Source organism: Lethenteron reissneri, chromosome 39 (genome assembly GCF_015708825.2).
Source record: "Lethenteron reissneri isolate LAM-NWPU_2019-01 chromosome 39, ASM1570882v1, whole genome shotgun sequence".
Lineage (NCBI taxonomy): Eukaryota > Metazoa > Chordata > Hyperoartia > Petromyzontiformes > Petromyzontidae > Lethenteron > Lethenteron reissneri.
In genome coordinates, this window is record NC_083817.1 from 918,735 (window position 1) to 937,527 (window position 18,793).

The 18,793-nt window shown below is 52.3% G+C and overlaps 1 protein-coding gene across 1 annotated transcript in view; it reads left to right on the forward strand.

Annotated features, from left to right (window-relative positions):
* Positions 1-17,390, forward strand: part of LOC133351940 (choline transporter-like protein 1) — a 33,860-nt gene extending 16,470 nt beyond the window's left edge. The window contains 15 exon segments of the mRNA XM_061567560.1: positions 1,336-1,478; positions 2,046-2,182; positions 3,339-3,432; positions 4,080-4,246; positions 4,697-4,786; positions 4,917-5,158; positions 6,576-6,762; positions 7,415-7,560; positions 7,562-7,581; positions 8,037-8,193; positions 8,734-8,814; positions 9,983-10,120; positions 11,890-12,129; positions 12,486-12,593; positions 14,249-17,390. Of these exon segments, the coding sequence (XP_061423544.1) occupies positions 1,336-1,478; positions 2,046-2,182; positions 3,339-3,432; positions 4,080-4,246; positions 4,697-4,786; positions 4,917-5,158; positions 6,576-6,762; positions 7,415-7,560; positions 7,562-7,581; positions 8,037-8,193; positions 8,734-8,814; positions 9,983-10,120; positions 11,890-12,129; positions 12,486-12,593; positions 14,249-14,269 (1,971 nt within the window). The 3' untranslated portion in view covers positions 14,270-17,390.
* Positions 17,391-18,793: the final 1,403 nt, after the last annotated feature.

Sequence of the window (18,793 nt, forward strand, 5' to 3'; positions counted from 1 at the left end):
GATTCAGTTATTCAACTGCAGTTCACGCAACATTGCCCTGCCATGAGTCTTCTCGTCATTTCACCATTGTAATTGACAACGCGAACAGCACACATGCTGTCGGTTATACTAGATATTATTCAATGGACTGCGAAGATTATAACGATGTTATAAAAACTTGACTTAAAGCTTTCGTGACTGCAGGAATTCGTATTCTTGGGTCTTTCGGTAAAGTCACGTAGATAGGTTCAAAGAAAAAACAAAAAACTGCGACGCTTCGATCACAACACAAGAAGACGACCGCTTGTGTTGCGATCGAAACGTCGTCGTAGTTTTTGTTTTTTTCTTTGAACCTATCTACGTGGCTTTACAGAAAGACCCAAGAATATGATGTTATAAAACTGTGTAATTTCCCACATCCTGCCACAGGTGTGTGTGTGTCACAGGTGTGTGTGTGTGTCACAGGTGTGTGTGCGTGTACCACCCACACCCTGTCACAGGTGTGTGTGTGTCACAGGGTGTGTGTGTATCATCCACACCCTGTCACAGCTGTGTGTGTGTGTGTGTATCATCCACACCCTGTCACAGGTGTGTGTGTGTCACAGGTGTGTGTGTATCATCCACACCCTGTCACAGGTGTGTGTGTGTCACAGGTGTGTGTGTGTCACAGGTGTGTGTGTGTATCATCCATACCCTGTCACAGGTGTGTGTGTGTCACAGGTGTGTGTGTGTCACAGGTGTGTGTGTGTCACAGGTGTGTGTGTGTCACAGGTGTGTGTGTGTCACAGGGTGTGTGTGTATCATCCACACCCTGTCACAGGTGTGTGTGTGTCACAGGTGTGTGTGTGTGTCACAGGTGTGTGTGTGTCACAGGTGTGTGTGTGTATCACAGGTGTGTGTGCCAACCTCCCCACCAAACAAATCTCACCCACGTGCGGCTTTTTCCATTTGTTTTGTGTGTGCCAATTTTCGTACTTTCTTTTGAGATTAAGATATACCAGATGTTTACGCTTTTATTTATTTAATATAGAAAATATTTAGGCAAATATTTTATCTTTAAATTGGAGTCTTGTCCCCATTGCATAACAAATTTGTGAATCCCAACCACAGTCCTGTACTTGGTCCCAGATTGTTAAATGTAACATAGGGTCTGAGATGCACATATACATTTTAACAAAATAATAAGAATTTGTATATATGCTGTACTTCACATTTGAAATTGTATCTAAGCTGTCCACCATCACCAACAATAATTTACAACCTTTGTCAATCTAGCTCGGGATCTGGGCCTTCACACGCATTCCAGACATTTTTCTTTATTAATGATCGTTCTTGCCGTTGCCTCGTCTCGTCCAGATCTTCATCGCCGCCTTCTCCATCGCGACGGGGGCGGCGGAGCGCCTCGTCTTCGGCTACGACAGCTTTGGGAACACGTGTGGGCAGCTGAACCACGCCATCCCCGGGGTGGCCCTCTCGGGGCAGGACATGCGCAGCCGCACGTACGTACCTCGCCCACGCCTCGCTGGGCACAGGCGCGGCGGCGCGGAGTGTACGGTACGACAACGGAGTTTGCCGCTTTCTTCTGACCACCACGTGGATATTGCCCCCTCGCTCGCAGGATACAAGCTCGACCCTGCTCGGCGTCCGAGATCTCACGAGATCTCACGAGATCTTACAAGATCTCACGAGATCTCGTGATCTCGTGAGATCTTACGAGATCAGCTGCTATCCACGTGATTTTGTCAGGGGCTGCATCACCTTTGCCTGCTTACGAATGTGTGTACACTAGAACTCCATTATGATCCGTGGTTGTTGTCGTGCGTCATCAGAGTCATTAATCACATGCCGAAGCTCCTCCTATAATCCGCATAAAATGTGCGGCTCAATGAAGTCACGTGTCTGATGCCTCCTAAAATTTTCGGCTATCCGCGGTACTCTCGTCGCGGACTTGTCGATGTTGTCTAGCGGCTTCGCCACAAATTACGGACGCTCACCGCCAAATGTTGTTTAACAGGCGGCGCCGTGTCGGTTGCAGGTACCTGTCTAACAGGCGCTGTCCATTGTAGGTACGTGTTCTTCCTGGACGCGTGTAACATCGACGTGGAGCGCGCCAGGGTGGTGTCGCCGGCGCTGTGCGTCTCCCAGTGCCCCCAGGAGGAGCTGCCCACGCTCTCCGCCCTGCGCCTCTTCGCACACGAGAATGGTGCGCGCCAGCATTGCGCCCGCGAATAACCCCACGGATCAGTCATCAGTGCTGCGTCGTGCTCACAAATAACCCCGTGGATCAGTCATCAGTGCTGCGTCGTGCTCACGAATGAGCCCACAGACCGTACGTTCTCTCCCCACCTTCGAGACTTGATGGATTGCCTGATTCAGGGTCGACATTATATTTGAGGATTTATTTGGGTATTTTTTTTACAACACGCAGCGGTGTGCATTACAGATACATTTCTCAACCTTGCGCATTTGGCGAGTCCACCAGTTCAGAAGAACTGCATTGTGGTCATTTTCTTTAAGTCCACTATCAATACATTGTCGTGATGGGTTTTGTCGTCATTCACAGAGCAAAGGGGAAACAGTAAAAATGAGATGGTAAACAGGAGGCAAAAACATATATTCTTAAATCAAATCAGAGCTCTGAATCGTTACAATTAACCAAATCCCCAGGTGATGGCAGTGAATGGCCTCAGCGCTAATGTCCGGCATCTGTGTATGTACGTACGTTGAACTTGTTTCGCACTGTACGAAGCCAACCATGCTAATCAGAGATGCTTATCTGAGCACCTGACCACCGAACTCATGACCTTTCTGTATTATGCCTCGAATCATTCTGAATGATCTACGTGTTTCTTTATTGCTGTATTTTGTGAATTGCGGTGTTAATTCTGATCGTGTACTTGAGTGGATTATGTTGGGTAACTGCAAGAGGTACAGTAGAGTACCTTGTAAATACAGTAATGGGAACACTACGCAATTAAAACAACATTTTTCTATCAACCCACAAACAGCCGCTTGTGTAATGCACACCGCTCACAGCCAGCATTCTCAAACATCCGGGTTCAAACATTCCAACAACGTTTAATATACGCTTGCTGTAGCAGCCCGTGAACACAGCAGCAGCCCGTGAACACAGTGAGTTAACTTGCTCGTCGTACGCTGCGCTGCTATGTAAAGATCTCAACGAAAGAACAGAATTAAAGGTGAGAGCGAAATGACCTCTCCTCGTGAGCACTCGCGTCAACCTCACTTGGCCGCCCAGGATCTGCCCAGGCCTAGCTTAGCCTGCAGGCCTAGCTCAGCCTGCAGGCACCGGCGGACCGCGCCGGCCGTCCCGACTTTCGTTTTTGTGTTTGACGCAGGCTCGGCGCTGTGCACGTACGACCTGGCCCCCGCGGAGTACACCACGAGCCCTGTCGCCCACGACAAGTGCCCGCGCCTGCCCGTCCCCGCCAGGTGATGCCGCCGCCGACCCACGACCCCTGGGTTCCCTCTGAGATGTCGGAGAAGTCGCTCGGCACGTTCTAATCAACATTGCCTGTCCCTATTACAATGTCTAAATGGTTAATGTCCCGCTTCAATCCGATTGGTTGTTCCTGTGAGGTCGTGACACCTGTGTCATAAGCCGGGTCAGGTGACACGGTTATTCTGACTTTGGGGCCGATCATTACGTGGCCTAGCCGAAAATCAATGAAGAATCACAGCATTGGTAGAGAAGACCTCCTTGTTTAGTAAAGTAACAATGATGTTTTCCAATGGGGAATTGTTTGTCTCGAACAACCTTGACGGTGTCGTGTGCAGCGTCTTGACTTCAACTGCCGGTAATGTGACAGGAGTCCATCGCGTGTGCCACGCCGAGACACACCGCCCACCCACAAGGGAGGAGATACCTCTTAGTGAGATGGGAGGGAAAGATAAAGGAGATGTACAAAGTCTCACCTCGGTCCCCGCACACGTCACTCGAGTGTCGATTATGATCTTGAGTTCATCAATCGTCTCGGATCGAGTCGCGTAGTCACGACGGTCTGTGACATCACGCCGCTTGATTTGCCGTGCGTGCTGACGACGTGTGCCACCCCCCCCCCACCTTTCATGCCCCCCAGTTGGCTGCCGTTCTTCCACCGCTGTGCGCCCAGCTCCTCCAGCTGCTACGCTCACTTCCTGCGTACGCTGGTCGTCTTCTACAACCAGATGGACGCCTTCCAGAGGGCCATCGAGGCCATCACGGCCAACTACCGCGCCGTCCTGGCGCTCTCCTTCCTCTCCCTCGGTAGCGCCATGACCCCCATCACACTGCGTGACCCCGTCACCCGGCGTGACCCCGTCACCCGGCGTGACCCCGTCACCCGGCGTGACCCCGTCACCCGGCGTGACCCCGATCGTGATGGCAGCAGTAGTGGAGGAGTCGCTCAAAGAAAACGTTTACACCCTCAAATAGCACGTCGGCTTCTCATCGCGCGCCATTCGAAACGAGGTTTTCCCGTTGAGAAGAAAAGTGTCCCCACGAGCGTGTTCACTGCCGCATCCATAGATAGCTGCTGCACGGAGGGACGCTTTTACAATCGTGTTTTTCTAAACAATAGATGTTTACGTGATCACAGAAAGGCCTTCATAGATGCCTTCATAGATGCTCGCTAACAGCACTCGCCCCAACAATCTGTTAAGGCTCCTGTGGGGGTCTTTGTCTTTCTGTGCGTGGTGCGCATGCGTGCCCGGGCAGGGCTGTCCCTGGCCATGCTGCTGGGCCTGCGCCACCTCTCGGCTCTGCTGTTGCGCATCCTGGCGGCGCTGCTCGTCTTCTCGCTGCTAAGTGAGTGTCCCGCCGCACGGGGTGGTGGGCACACACGACCGCACCCCCCACCGCGCTCCCGAGACTCTTTACATCCACGGGGCAGCGAGACAGCGTTCGCGTGACGTGCGGTGCCGCGTGCGGCGCGCAGTGGTGACGGGGCTCACGTGGTGGATGTACTCGGACCACGCCGACCTGCTGGCGCGCACAGCCGCCCAGCCGGGCCCCGCGCTGAGCCCGGACGTCGGCGGCCAGCGAGACGAGGACGGCGCCTCCCCGGTGCCGTTCGCCCTCGCCGCGACGCCCGCCAACAGCTCCGTGCCCCAGCTGGGCATCCTCGAGGACAACACGCTGGCGCTGCTGGTGGGCGCCACGCTGTCCTCCATCGCCACCGTAAGTCGCCCGCCGTGCTTGCGTAAGGACTCGTCTTCCGGTGCGAGCGGTGTCCCTTTTCCATTTGAGCCGAGCCGGCGCGTAGCCCTCACAGCACCGGTAGTTTTCCACTGGCTATTTGCCGAGCCGAGCTGGGACCTAACAGTGGCTAAACGAGACCTCCGAATCTGGCTTGGGGCCAAGCGAAGCCAGAGATGGGGGCTCAGTGACACGTTGGTTGCGTGCGCAGTCAGTCGCTACGCTGCGAGGACGTCGGTCGACACGTTATCTACATGCGTCTCGACCTGGCACCTCCCGAGGCACGCCACACTGGCCCAGCGTGGCCCTGGCGTGGCTCCGTTGAACAGTGGATAAGATCAGTTACAGTCATTATGCAGAGTAAGGTTTTGTTTGGCACACAGACTGGTTCAGATTTCACTCTCCACCGATGTTAATCGTCCTCAGGAATCGAACGCAGGTCACCAAGTTCGTAGCGCAATGCCTCACTGCTCCTCTGGTGGGCACACATGAGCTATCCAAACACGAGCATTCACCAGTGTGATCACCATTGCGTCTCCAATGCTAAACACAGCACGGGGAATGACGCAGATAAAAACCCGACCAGGTTTAGTGGAAACTGGGACATTGCCCACTCCTTAGGCTGGTCATCAGGGGTGGGGCCACACGCCCAGCCGCCCTGAGACACGAACCGGCGCGGTGCGATGGTTGGTGCACCGCACGGTGACCCCGACGAGCTGAGTTCCACCCTCGCCAGCGGCAGCAACCCATCCTGGGTTCCCCGCTTCACCCAACCCTCACCAACCGGCGTGGTGAAGTATGGTCAAATAACCCCATGGCTTGATTGACATAGAGGGCTGTACAACTACAAATCTGTCATTATTATTACTGGGACAGGACACTTCGCACAGGACGGGGGCCGAAAGTCAAGAAATAGTGACGGAGTGACGACAAACAGATTACGTCCACGGAGGAGATGGAGTGATAAAATCCACGAGTATGCAGGTGCCAAGTGGATTGTTATAAATCACAGAACCGTGAGAGATGACAAAGGCTTGATCCAGCAGTAGGTGGTGCTGACGATGCTGACGTGTGTGTGCTTGTGTGCGTGTAGTGTAGCGGTTAGCGCAATCGGTTACGAACACGGTGACCTGAGTTCAATTCCCACTAATGGCCAACACCGGTGACGATTAACTGAACCAGTGCTGGGCCTCCCCTAGGTTTACTTGGCCTCAATCGAGTACCTGGTGCGGTGTGTGAACATCGCCACTAGGGAGATAAAAGGCGGCCGGGCGTGGTGCTGGCCACCCACCCCTTTGTATACCGTGCCGGCCTTCATAGGTGGTCGCTAACAGCACTTGCACCAACGGTCCTTTGAAGGCTACACGGGGGATCTTTGTCTCGTGCGCGTGTGAGCCAGGTGTTGCTGCTACTGCTGGTGCTGCTGGCGTGGAGGCGCCTGCACCTCGCGGTGGGGCTCTTCGGCATGCTGGGCGGGGTGTTCTCTCACCTCCCGCTGCTCATCCTGCAGCCCGTGTGGACCTTCGTGATCCTCGCCAGCTTCTGGCTCTGCTGGGTCGTCGTGCTGCTCCTCCTTGGCACGGCAGGTGAGCGTCCCTGGGGGGGGGGGGTGGGGGGGAGAGACAGCGCGGGTGTCCGGCAAGGCCACGCGCTCCTCTAACGGTGCAGAGCGGGCGAGAGAGGTTTCTCACTTACATGGCGGAAGATGCCCGCAGTAGCGCGGCAGTGACAGATGATGAGACTTGGACAGCCTGGGGCCCTGACAGCGCCGGACGTCAGGTGCAGCCCACGTGGAACGATGCAATCTGCGTTCGTGAGTTGTCTCAAGGCAATCAAGATGCTGCGCGCGGACAGTGGGCATATTCGCTACACAGAGAGAGGCAGCCCCCGAGACGTGTCGGTGTTCGTGTGTGCTTGCGGTTGACGGTGATGCAGTGGCTGTTAGCGGGCTCTACCTGGCAACCTGGGTTTGATTCTCGGTCATGGATAACCTCAGTGGCGATTGGTATCTGAACCGGTCCTGGGCCTCCCCTAGGTCAACTCAGCTTTAAATTAATACCTTGAACGGTATTTAAACATCGGCAGCTTGGGAGTCAAAAGGCGGCTGGCTGCGGTGCTGACCACACCGCCCCCTCGTGCGCCGTGGCGGCCGTTATTGCCCCAAACGTCCGTGGCGCCAAACGGGACGTCGTTGTGGTGTTTCCCGCGTCCCGCCTGTGCGTGCGTGCATCTGTGAAGGCGACCCGGTGCGGACGGCCCAGGGCTTTGTGGAGTTCCGGCTGATTGGGCCCATCCGCTACATGTGGTGGTACCACGTGCTGGGCTTCGTCTGGGTGACGAGCTTTGTGCTGCACTGCCAGCGCATGGCGGTGTCGGGAGCCACTGATCAGCTACTACTTTGCCCGGTGAATCCCCTTGGCCACCGGCAGCGCTCTGTGGTTGTGTAGCAGCCCATTGATTCTTCACTGCACGCTCGTTTACTTAGCTCTCTCACGAGCCATTGCGACGTCTGGGTTATGTTTTTATGCTCAGTTGTGGTCACCGTGAAATGAAATATTTTATGGCAGAGAGAGCAGATGGTGATAGTGTACTGCACGATAACTTAATTTGGTGTTTTTAAGCTGACATATTTTTTGTGTCCTTTACTTCACTTCGCATTTTCTTTGTCATTTCGGTCACCCAGGTCACCCTTGCAATGAGACTCCATCGCGGTCTCTTGACTTCTCCCCTGGTTACACAAAGTCACACCTGAGACACTTAAGCATCACTCTTCCTGTAAGGGGTGGGAGGGTGGGGGGTGCGCGCCGCTCGTGTGAAACTCCATGGTAACCGCTCCGTTCCTCCTCCTCTCGCCGCTCAGAGACAAGCAGCGGTTGCCGCCATACCCAATCCTCTCCTCCGTCTGGCAGCTCTTCCGCTGCCACCTGGGCACGGTGGCCAAGGGCTCGCTGCTGCTGCCCCTGCTGGCGCTGCCGCGGTGCCTGGTGATGCACTTGCTCTGCTGCCTTCAGGACAAGGTCAGGGTTTCGATTCCCCCGTTCGCACGCTGTGTTTACGCGAGTCGAGGAAGAGGTGGGAGCACGCACCCTCGAGTGCCAACGCCCCGTCCACATGATCCGGACAATCAATACATCCTGCCGAAAACAGCACCCGTGAGCCGACAGGAAAAATTTACGCGTGCTTCCTTCAAAGTTTGTCGAGTGCACGCGTTGAAGCCCCAGGGAATAAGTTTTAAGTCAAAACAGCCCCTGCATCTAATGAATAGAATATCGTGCTTCCGCTTGACTCCCGTGTGGGTTGTTCACAGTCGTGCTGCGCACCTCTTCACGAGTTGAAAATTCGTGACGAAGCTCCCGGCACGCGGAGCGAATGTTGGGGAGCACGGCGAACAAGACGCACGGCTGTCTGATAACACGCCGGGACTTTCTGCCAGCTCTGTTGAGAGCGTGATGGCGGCGGTGTCTTGTTGAGGCTGCTGTTATTTTCGTACAGTTGTATCGGCGGTGGCTGCGTTGTGCTGATGATGCTGATGCTCCTGCTGCTGGTGTTGTGTGCAGAGCAGTGCCTGTGCCCGGTGTTTGCTGAAGAGCTGCTGCTGTCTGGAGGGCCTGGAGAAGCACCTGCGCCATTTGCACGAGGTGAGGCCACCGAGTGGCGTGACGATGCTGCCCCCAACCCCGCACTTTGGGAGGGCGCCGTTACAATGGAGGCAATGTTTCACAAGTCTGAATGGTTTTTTTTTCATATCCTCGGGAAACAAAGGGTTTATTTTTGAGTCTGTGGATCTCCAGGTCAGTCTTTGGGTCTCTATGTGAGTCTATGGGGTAGCTGTGCAAGTCTGTGGTTCACTCTGTGAGCCTAGAGGGGAGTCTGTGTGCGTCTATAGGGGATTCTGTGTGAGTCTGTGTGAGTCTATAGGGGACTGTGTGAGTCTATAGGGGACCGTGGTGGAGTGGAATCTCTCATCACCGATCATTGCCCAGATCACGACTCTGCAGTAGGTACAAATAGACTTCATCTGACGACTCCGGATGCCAGCGAATGGCTTTACAAACTCAATACGCACTATAAACCCGGTCCGCTGCTTTGCAAATGCCTTGCGAGATAAGAATTGTGTCCACTACTACCTCCGACCATGATGGCATTCTGTGTGTGTGTGCAATTTTTGCAATAATTATTGCAGGCACTAATTATAAGCAATGTGCATTTTTTTCAATAATCAGTACCTGCTCATGAAGGGGAAGCTCGCGGTTTGTCCTCATAATATAATGACGGAGTACACTTGGCATTGGCGCGATGGTTCTCACAGCGCGAGGCGACCACCGCAAGTGGAGTGCGTTGCCGCCGTGTTTCACGAACGCAGTCCCCCCAGCCGCCTCACACACGGGGGCGGCGATGCCGTGCCCGCCATCCCCACTGGGCAATCGGCGGCTCATTCAGCAGAATTTCACGTGATGTCTCGCGGTCTTTTAAACATGCCGACGGCACATGCTGTATTTGACGGTTAATGCACCCGCGGTTACTCAACTCTCGTCCACCCAAGAGTATAAATGGGTCAGGTGTGTTGGGTTAAAAAAAAAAGTTTGTCTGGCTAGCGCGGTAGAATGGGCCAATTGCCGTCCAGAAGATGCTGTCTATAACTCCCTCTGGTAAATGCCCTTGTGCAAGCATTGCAGCGCTGGGCATTTACCTTTTACCATGGTATTCCCCTGCACGATGTACTATAAATGTGAGAGATCTTGGAGCGGTAGATATGGATCGCAGCAGCCGTTCATCTACCCTCCGTGCCTGTCTGTCACCTTTCAGACGGCGTACATCGCCACCGCTCACAGCGGAACGGATTTCTGTGCGTCGGCGCTGGAGGTGTTTGAGCTGCTGTCCTCAAGGCCCCTGAGGATCATGCCGCTGGTGGCCCAAGGCAACCTCCTCGTCTTCTTGGCCAAGGCAGGGGCAACACGCACGCAGCACGTGGCCATGCTAACTAGAAATCAGGGCCCAGCCGTCATTCCCAATCTCTCTCTATCCCCCCTTCTCCCTGAGCCCAATCCCGTTTCTGGTCATTGTCCGTCCTTGCACCCCTCCACTGGAATTCCCCTGAACATTGAGCAGTCCCCCTCCTTAACCTCCTTCCGTTCCTCCCTTCAAGCTCACCTAAATTGAAAACTATTTTTTTGCATTGAAAACTATTTTTTAAGGATTTTTTTTGTGTTTAGTTTGTTGTCCTTCCCCCGTACCTCCGATTAGTACGGTTGGCTACGTACGATGCGAAAATAAGTTCATCATACATATACGTACAAAGCTTGCCTTGTAAATATTTGGCAGTCCACCCACATTGGTTCAAGAAAGCCTGGCTAATCAGTTGAAGCAACAACAATGTCCAAGCTTGATTTAAATCTTTCGTGACTGTATGAATCCATACTCTTTGGTTCTTTCTGTAAAGTCACGTAGGTAGAAATAAAATAAAATAAAAACAATGTCCAGCTTGACATCTTGTAAGCAGAGGGCCAAGTGGGGAGGACAGAGTAGAGCCTTGCTGGACCGTTCATAGAATGTTCCTGCACAATTTCTGGTTTCACCGGGCTCTGCTTGGGACTTATCGGGCTAACTGATGGAGCAGTCACCCTGGTAGAACACATGTTACAACACTGCTTGTAGAGCTCCCCTACTGTTATTTTCTCTGAAAGACCATCCTGTGTTTCGGTCACAATTTTGCCACCAGAAACGTCCATTGTCCATCCCCAGAACAGCACGTAATCTTTAGTAGAACTGCATCTTATCAAAAACTTTAATTGAGGAAATTACGAAACACATATTTAAATTTCATAGAAAATCGCTTGGCTGCATAAGCAGAGAGCGATTTGCATCGACAGTTCTGCATCAGCAGGCGTTGGGTCCCCTACAGTCGTCAACACGTGTTGGCTCCCCTACAGTCATCCAGTCACTAGCCCCCATACAGTCATCGTGCTCGCTACCGGTAGTTTGCGAGATCCTGGTTGGGTGTTGACTCCGCCCATCATCCCTCCAGGGTCGATAAAATAGATACAAATCCATGGGCAAGTCAACAGTGGTTGTCCTCGGGATAGACTCACCCCCGTCATAGGAATGTGGAAATGCCACCACTGGCTTAGGGCTGTAAATACGAAATGAGCACCGCCTCAATGCTTATTTGAGCAGCACGAACTTATTTGGCAGAAGCACTCTTGTGGAGGTCACGGTTCACATTCCGACCGTTTTTTTCATCACGATATGAAAAGCTTTTCAACGAGAAATGTGCTTGTTATTGTCTATGGGAGGAAACCGATACACGCATCAAATCATCTGTTCACTCATCGACAATTTCCGATGAAAGTGAATGACAAGCTCGTGTACATTTAGACGAATGTTGTGTTTTTTAAGAGAAAACAAGTTTTGAAATATATATATTTTTTCCCCGGGCAAAGCCGGGTACTTCCTGTATAGTAGATAACGCAATGCAACTGGTATTGAGCAAATATCCTAATGTTTAAAAATAATCTGCAAATTACTCAGTTGAGATTGCACACAGCAAAAATGGCCCCCCAACTTAAAAAAACTTGACAGGACCCTCCTGAAAAATATTCTTGAGACTCCTCCCGGGTAAACAAGCGTAACAACAACAACAACAATAATTTAACAATTTACAAAATCCCTTTTCTGCAGTGGCTAATTCCGTGCCACTTGCGGGCCGTGCACAGATGCTGGTGGTGGCCGTGACGGCCTTCTTCAGCATCCTGGTGCTCAACTTCCAGCCCAACTACCACCTGTGGGTGGTGCCACTGGGCCTCGTGTGCCTGCTCGCCTTCCTGGTCGCGGGCTGCCTGCTCTCGCTGCTGAGCAGCGTGTCCGACGCCCTCCTCGTTTGCTTCCTCCGCGACTGTCGCGGCAGCAGCGACGGTGGTGCTGGCCGGGGTCACGACGCCGACGGCGAGATCCAGGTGTGTGAAGCGGCTGGCTTTGAATGGAGGTGCCCTCCTCTCGGCTACGGGCCGATTCCGACCCTCCCGGACGCTTGGGGCGAATCGATGCATTGTCTCAACCGCCGTGCCTGGAGACTGAGCCGGTGCCCCAGTGTGTTAGCCAGTAAAACAATGAATTGTTTGTCTGTATCATAAACGACTTTTAGTCTTCACGGACATTCACCTGCCTGTCCGCTGCCTTCATGCAAACCAAGCTGCCCGCATGTCTACTTACATGACTTCCTATGCACATGCAGTCGCTTTTTTATATATATGTATAAACCTTCTCGTAGACTTGATTGTGCTCTTCTCTGTTGATGTGTGATGGGACTCAGAAATGTGTGAGCAGAAGCATCAAGAAGCTGGCAGAGTTGGATCGACGGAGAAAAGACAGCAATGATGCGAGGGATCAGGCTGTAGAGGAACAGGAATTGAGGTCGCTGGTGAGTGATGAGTGCTCTCCCCAGCTCTCCCCAGCTCTACCCAGCTCTCCCCAGCTCTCCCCAGCTCTACCCAGCTCTACCCAGCTCTCCCCAGCTCTCCCCAGCTCTCCCCAGCTCTCTCAAGCTCTCCCCAGCTCTCCCCAGCTCTACCCAGCTCTCCCCAGCTCTACCCAGCTCTCCCCAGCTCTCCCCAGCTCTCTCAAGCTCTCCCAGCTCTTCCCAGCTCTCCCCAGCTCTCCCCAGCTCTCCCCAGCTCTCTCAAGCTATCTCCAGCTCTCCCCAGCTCTACCCAGCTCTCCCCAGCTCTCCCCAGCTCTACCCAGCTCTCCCCAGCTCTCTCCAGGTATCTCCAGCTCTTCCCAGCTCTCCCAGCTCTCTCAAGCTCTCTCCAGCTCTCCCCAGCTCTCCCCAGCTCTCTCAAGCTCTCCCCAGCTCTCCCCAGCTCACCCCAGCTCTCCCAGCTCTCTCAAGCTCTCTCCAGCTCACCCCAGCTCTCCCCAGCTCTCCCAGCTCTCCCCAGCTCTCTCCAGGTATCTCCAGCTCTCCCCAGCTCTCCCCAGCCCTCCCCAGCTCTCCCCAGCTCTCCCCAGCTCTCTCAAGCTCTCTCCAGCTCACCCCAGCTCTCCCCAGCTCTCCCCAGCTCTCTCCAGCTCTCTCCAGCTCTCCCCAGCTCTCCCCAGCTCTCCCCAGCTCTCTCAAGCTCTCTCCAGCTCTCCCCAGCTCTCCCCAGCTCTCCCCAGCTCTCTCAAGCTCTCTCCAGCTCTCCCCAGCTCTCCCCAGCTCTCTCCAGCTCTCCCCAGCTCTCTCAAGCTCTCTCCAGCTCACCCCAGCTCTCCCCAGCTCTCCCCAGCTCTCCCCAGCTCTCTCAAGCTCTCTCCAGCTCACCCCAGCTCTCCCCAGCTCTCCCCAGCTCTCTCAAGCTCTCTCCAGCTCACCCCAGCTCTCCCCAGCTCTCCCCAGCTCTCTCAAGCTCTCTCCAGCTCTCTCAAGCTCTCTCCAGCTCACCCCAGCTCTCTCCAGCTCTCCCCAGCTCTCTCCAGCTCTCCCCAGCTCTCTCCAGCTCTCCCCAGCTCTCCCCAGCTCTCTCAAGCTCTCTCCAGCTCACCCCAGCTCTCCCCAGCTCTCTCAAGCTCTCCCCAGCTCTCCCCAGCTCTCTCAAGCTCTCCCCAGCTCTCCCCAGCTCTCTCAAGCTCTCCCCAGCTCTCCCCAGCTCTCCCCAGCTCTCTCAAGCTCTCCCCAGCTCTCCCCAGCTCTCTCAAGCTCTCTCCAGCTATCCCCGGCTGTCGCAATTTTTCTCCAGCTGTCTCCAGCTCTCTACAATTATCTCTAGCCTTGTCCAGCTGTCCTTTCGCAGGAATGGATTGCAACCAGGAAAAAGTGGCCAGTGTGAAAGAGTCGGCCACATCCCCTGTAGAGGGGCTCTCTACAGCTCCCTGTGGTGGAGGCCCTTCCATCAGCAGTGGCATGAGCAGGCAGTAGCAGGGCTGCGCCCGAACCCGCAATACATTGAAGCAGCAGGGAAATGTGTGCAACCGCCTCGAACATTCACAACAACAACAATAAGTCTGATTTGCAGCGTGCACGTAACGTGTGTGCAGCGAGCACGCGACACGCTCGTGCCGTGTGGCTAATGACTCGCCGTGTCCCTCCGCCAGGGTTCACCCAGCGCCACGTGAAGCGCCGAGGCCGGCCCCGTCGCGCCCAGTGGAGGCCCTCGCTCTGCCTTCGCGTCCGCCACCACCGCCGCCCCTCAAGCTGCACCGCACAGAGCCCCGTCTGGTGCTGTCGCGTGGATTGCACTGAGAATAACAAAATAGCAAAGAAATTAAAACTCAATCGAATAGCATGTTATAGTTATACAAATTATCATTTATTTACACAGCGCCTTTAATCGCGAGATCACAAAGCACTGTACGTGTCAACATTTCAACACTCAATCCAAAACAAAATATATCGAGGCAATTTTTAATGCTTTACAGGACAATAGAATTATGGAATACAGATCACACCTAGTCATTGGTCGAGAGCTACAAGAACGATGCAATAGGCGTGAGTCCTCGGTCCTGATTTAGAAACACCGAGAGGGCCCGAGTCATGGACACGGCTGTGGGAGGGCGGCCATTCACGCGTGGGGGTAGAGGGAGCCACGCGTGGGGGTAGAGGGAGCCAACCGCTGAAGGTCCCTAGCCCCCATAACCAAGGTTACGGGGTTTTGCCCATCTGCAAATGTTTAATCTTATTGTGTAACGCTGTTGTTTTCAATGTGCGCGCTTGTGTGTGGGTGTGCTTTTGTTGAGTGTGGTGCCATTGTGGTCAGCACACTGCACTACTATCCAAGCAGCTAGAATGTAATTCCATGGATAATGGAGGAATATGGGACATGAAGCTGTCCTGGCCACCCCTACCTGGTCAACTCGGTCTTAAATGAGCGCTTGGTGCGGTGTGCAATGACACGAGCGCTGGTTCGACAAAGGTGACTGGGCGTGGTGCCGGCCACTCTACCCCATCATGCGCTGTGCGAGCTTTCAATAGGAGCTCACTAGCAATGCTTGCCCAATGTGCGAGAAGAAGAACTGGGGAAACGGTTGCAATTGCGTGTGGTAGTTGCGTGCACACACACACACACGTCGCAAAGCCTCTCACCGCGAGCCCTCCCCCCCGGCTGTAGTCTCCCATTCAAGTCGGATAGACCACTGCCGACGGTGGCTTGGGGAGGCCTTCATCCAGCAGTGAATTGATCATGGCTGATGATGATGATGACGAGGCCACACTGTGCTTCGTTGAGGTTGAATGCATCCATTTGGCATCTCTGAATGCAGAGGTTAGGTAATATCAACAATACACCACTACCTTGCCCAGATATTACAGTGTTGTGCTCTGTGTTTTATGTAATGGATTGTCCATTGAGTATATTTTAAGTGGGAAAAAGTTTCTAGACCCAACTCGCACGAGAGTGCTGTGATACACTACAGTTACATGCGATATTTTTGTTTAATATGTGCAGTTCATATAATTACATTTCTCACCAAGGTGCAGGTATCTTCATCTGACAAAGCAGCTCGTCACTCTCAGTGCACTGATATTTTCCATGATATCGTTCGCATCTTTCTAGCATCTAAGTGCAGCGGCACCTCAACCCTGTACAAGCCAGCGCTGTGCATCTGGGGGGTGGGGGAAGAGGAGGTGTAGATACACTTTGTTTGAGAGAAGGGACATTCATCGGCAGAGCAGAAGCCTGGAATTGAACAGGGCCAGGGAGCTAAGAGCGTGGATGGCTGGGGGGAGAGTGGGAGTCGTTTTATTTATATTTTTACCAAAGGAACCTATTTAGAACGTATTTATTCATCAGGCCGAGCGAAGCGGCTGCACCGCAGGGTGACACTTTGCGGTGTGGCGTTCCGTGTCCTCTGCTGCGTGTGCGTGAGCCGCCGCCCTGTTGAGGACCGCCGAGGGGAGAGAGCGCGCAAGGTGCGTGGCCGGGTGGCTGGCAACGCGTGAGCCGAACAAGCTGAGCGCCGCGCAGACTCGGGAGGGCTTGGGGCTCCACTCTTGGGGCTCGCATCACCCAAAGCTCACGGTCCTGGAGCGTTCCAAACCCTCACGTAGTCAAGAATACGAAACTCTGTTAAACATTCAGTCGCCAAAATACCATTGCAGAGAAGAGTATAGCTACGTATGCTGCCCTTTCATTTTGCATTAATGTCCTGCAGGCATGTATTCTACCTATTATTGCCTTTAGTTATGATTTCAAATAGAGAACGGTGACTGTATATTGTCCCTTGATGAAGAAGTGTACAGATGTTAACGTACAGGAAGTGACAAGACAGGCCTCCTTGCTGCAAAGGCCTGGAACTGAGTGACTTGGGACGGGTTGCCACCTGCGAGCTCCATGACACCAGAACTTGCCTTGGGTGCAGGGCCGGATTCAGATTGTGTAGGCCCCTGGGCTACAGCCACTGTGAGGCCCACAGTAATATTTTCCAAAGGAAAACAAAGTTGAAGAATAATATAATTTATTTTTACAAGGCTAACAACAAATAAAATTCAGCATTCACAACTGAAACAACTTTTCACTTCATCTCTGGAGGCCCTCTCCAGCTGGTGGAGGCCCCTGGGCTGCAACCCCATACAACCCCGTGCCTTGATCCGGCCCTGCATGGGTGGAAGACTCACGACCAGAAGAGGGGGAACGACAGGTTATAATGCATTGGCTTGGGTGAGTGGGGGGTGTTAGGATTAGTGTGCAACGGACTACAACCGGGACTTTGTAACGTCCCAGGAAGTCTCTGATTTCCCAGGACTGCAGCTGCCTCAACAAGAGGACAGTCCTCGGAAAACCAGAACAGGTGGCAACCCGAGATGGACAACAATGCTGTTTACAAAATGGTGAACAAATTAACTCTGCAGTTTGATCAAACCTTCCTTCCTCGATATATCGAACCATTTTTAATGGTGAGTAATTTTAGGATCATGTTTTTAATGTTTTTTCTGTCGAAGCATTTAGAGTTGTCTTTTAGAGGTTAAAACAAAGAATGGCTTTGTACACAAAATCGTTTGAGGGGAGCTTTGTTTTTGTGAGGTTTCTTGGAAAGACCTCGTGTTGCCGTGGGCCAAATGAAACCCCACTCTACCAGCTGGGTGGAGGTTGAACCGAGCGATGGATACGATGATTGTTGTCACGGGAATTCTCAGTGAATCTCACGGCGGAGGTACGGGAATAAAGAACTAATCACGGAGAGGTCACGGAATAAGCTGTGGTTAGTGCCTTGCCTCATATTTTTTAATCAAAGTATTTATTATAAATCAAATCAAACTGTTTAGATGACTATTTAAAAGTAAAACAAAGACTTAAAGCACGTTTCTAAATTTATTTTGATCAGTCACATTGTGGTGTTGGGTTAGGTGGGGAAAATGACCAAATGTTCCAGCTCTGCAGCCTGACTGAAGGGTTCACTCACCTTGAAAGCTTGCCAATGACCTGACCTCCGGTCGCCGCCAATATTTGGATGACGCTGGTTATACGCAACACTATAGTGATAGATATTAATAGTTATTATCTCGAATAAAAACGATATACTGCAGTGCCATCATGCGTGTGAGGTTGACAAAGGCCGCTTGGCCGCACCCAATAGACATCTCCACCTGCATGGAAATTGTCTACTCGTTGAAGACAGCAGATAACCATATCTCATTCTAATATATTCACGTGTAGTAGTATTTGCAAATTGATTTCAACAATTACCTCAACAAAGGGAAGATACTGCTCTTAGGATATCTGTTGGCCTGAAATAACTTATTAGTCGACTGCTACTTCTGGGCTGTTGCATTGCATGAAACAAAGCTGCTTTTAACGAATCTACATCAACACGTTGTATTTAGTTTCTATTTAATTTGTATTTAACTTATTGCTACCGAACGTAACCAGGTTGATGCATTTTAACAGGTGTGGTGACTGCCAAGCTTGCTGCTCGCTGTATGAAGTGTTCACTGAGGTGATGTACTTTGTGAAGTGTTCACTGAGGTGATGTACTTTGTGAAGTGTTCACTGAGGTGATGTACTTTGTGAAGTGTTCACCTGAGGCGATGTACTTTGTGAAGTGTTCACTGAGGTGATGTACTTTGTGAAGTGTTTACTGAGGTGATGTACTTTGTGAAGTGTTCACTGAGGTGATGTATTTTGTGAAGTGTTCACTGAGGTGATGTACTTTGTGAAGTGTTCACTGAGGTGATGTACTTCGTGAAGTGTTCACTGAGGTGATGTACTTTGTGAAGTGTTCACTGAGGTGATGTACTTTGTGAAGTGTTCACTGAGGTGATGTACTTTGTGAAGTGTTCACTGAGGTGATGTACTTTGTGAAGTGTTCACTGAGGTGATGTACTTCGTGAAGTGTTCACTGAGGTGATGTACTTTGTGAAGTGTTCACTGAGGTGATGTACTTTGTGAAGTGTTCACTGAGGTGATGTACTTTGTGAAGTGTTCACTGAGGTGATGTACTTTGTGAAGTGTTCACTGAGGTGATGTACTTTGTGAAGTGTTCACTGAGGTGATGTACTTTGTGAAGTGTTCACTGAGGTGATGTACTTTGTGAAGTGTTCACCTGAGGCGATGTACTTTGTGAAGTGTTCACTGAGGTGATGTACTTTGTGAAGTGTTACTGAGGTGATGTACTTTGTGAAGTGTTCACTGAGGTGATGTATTT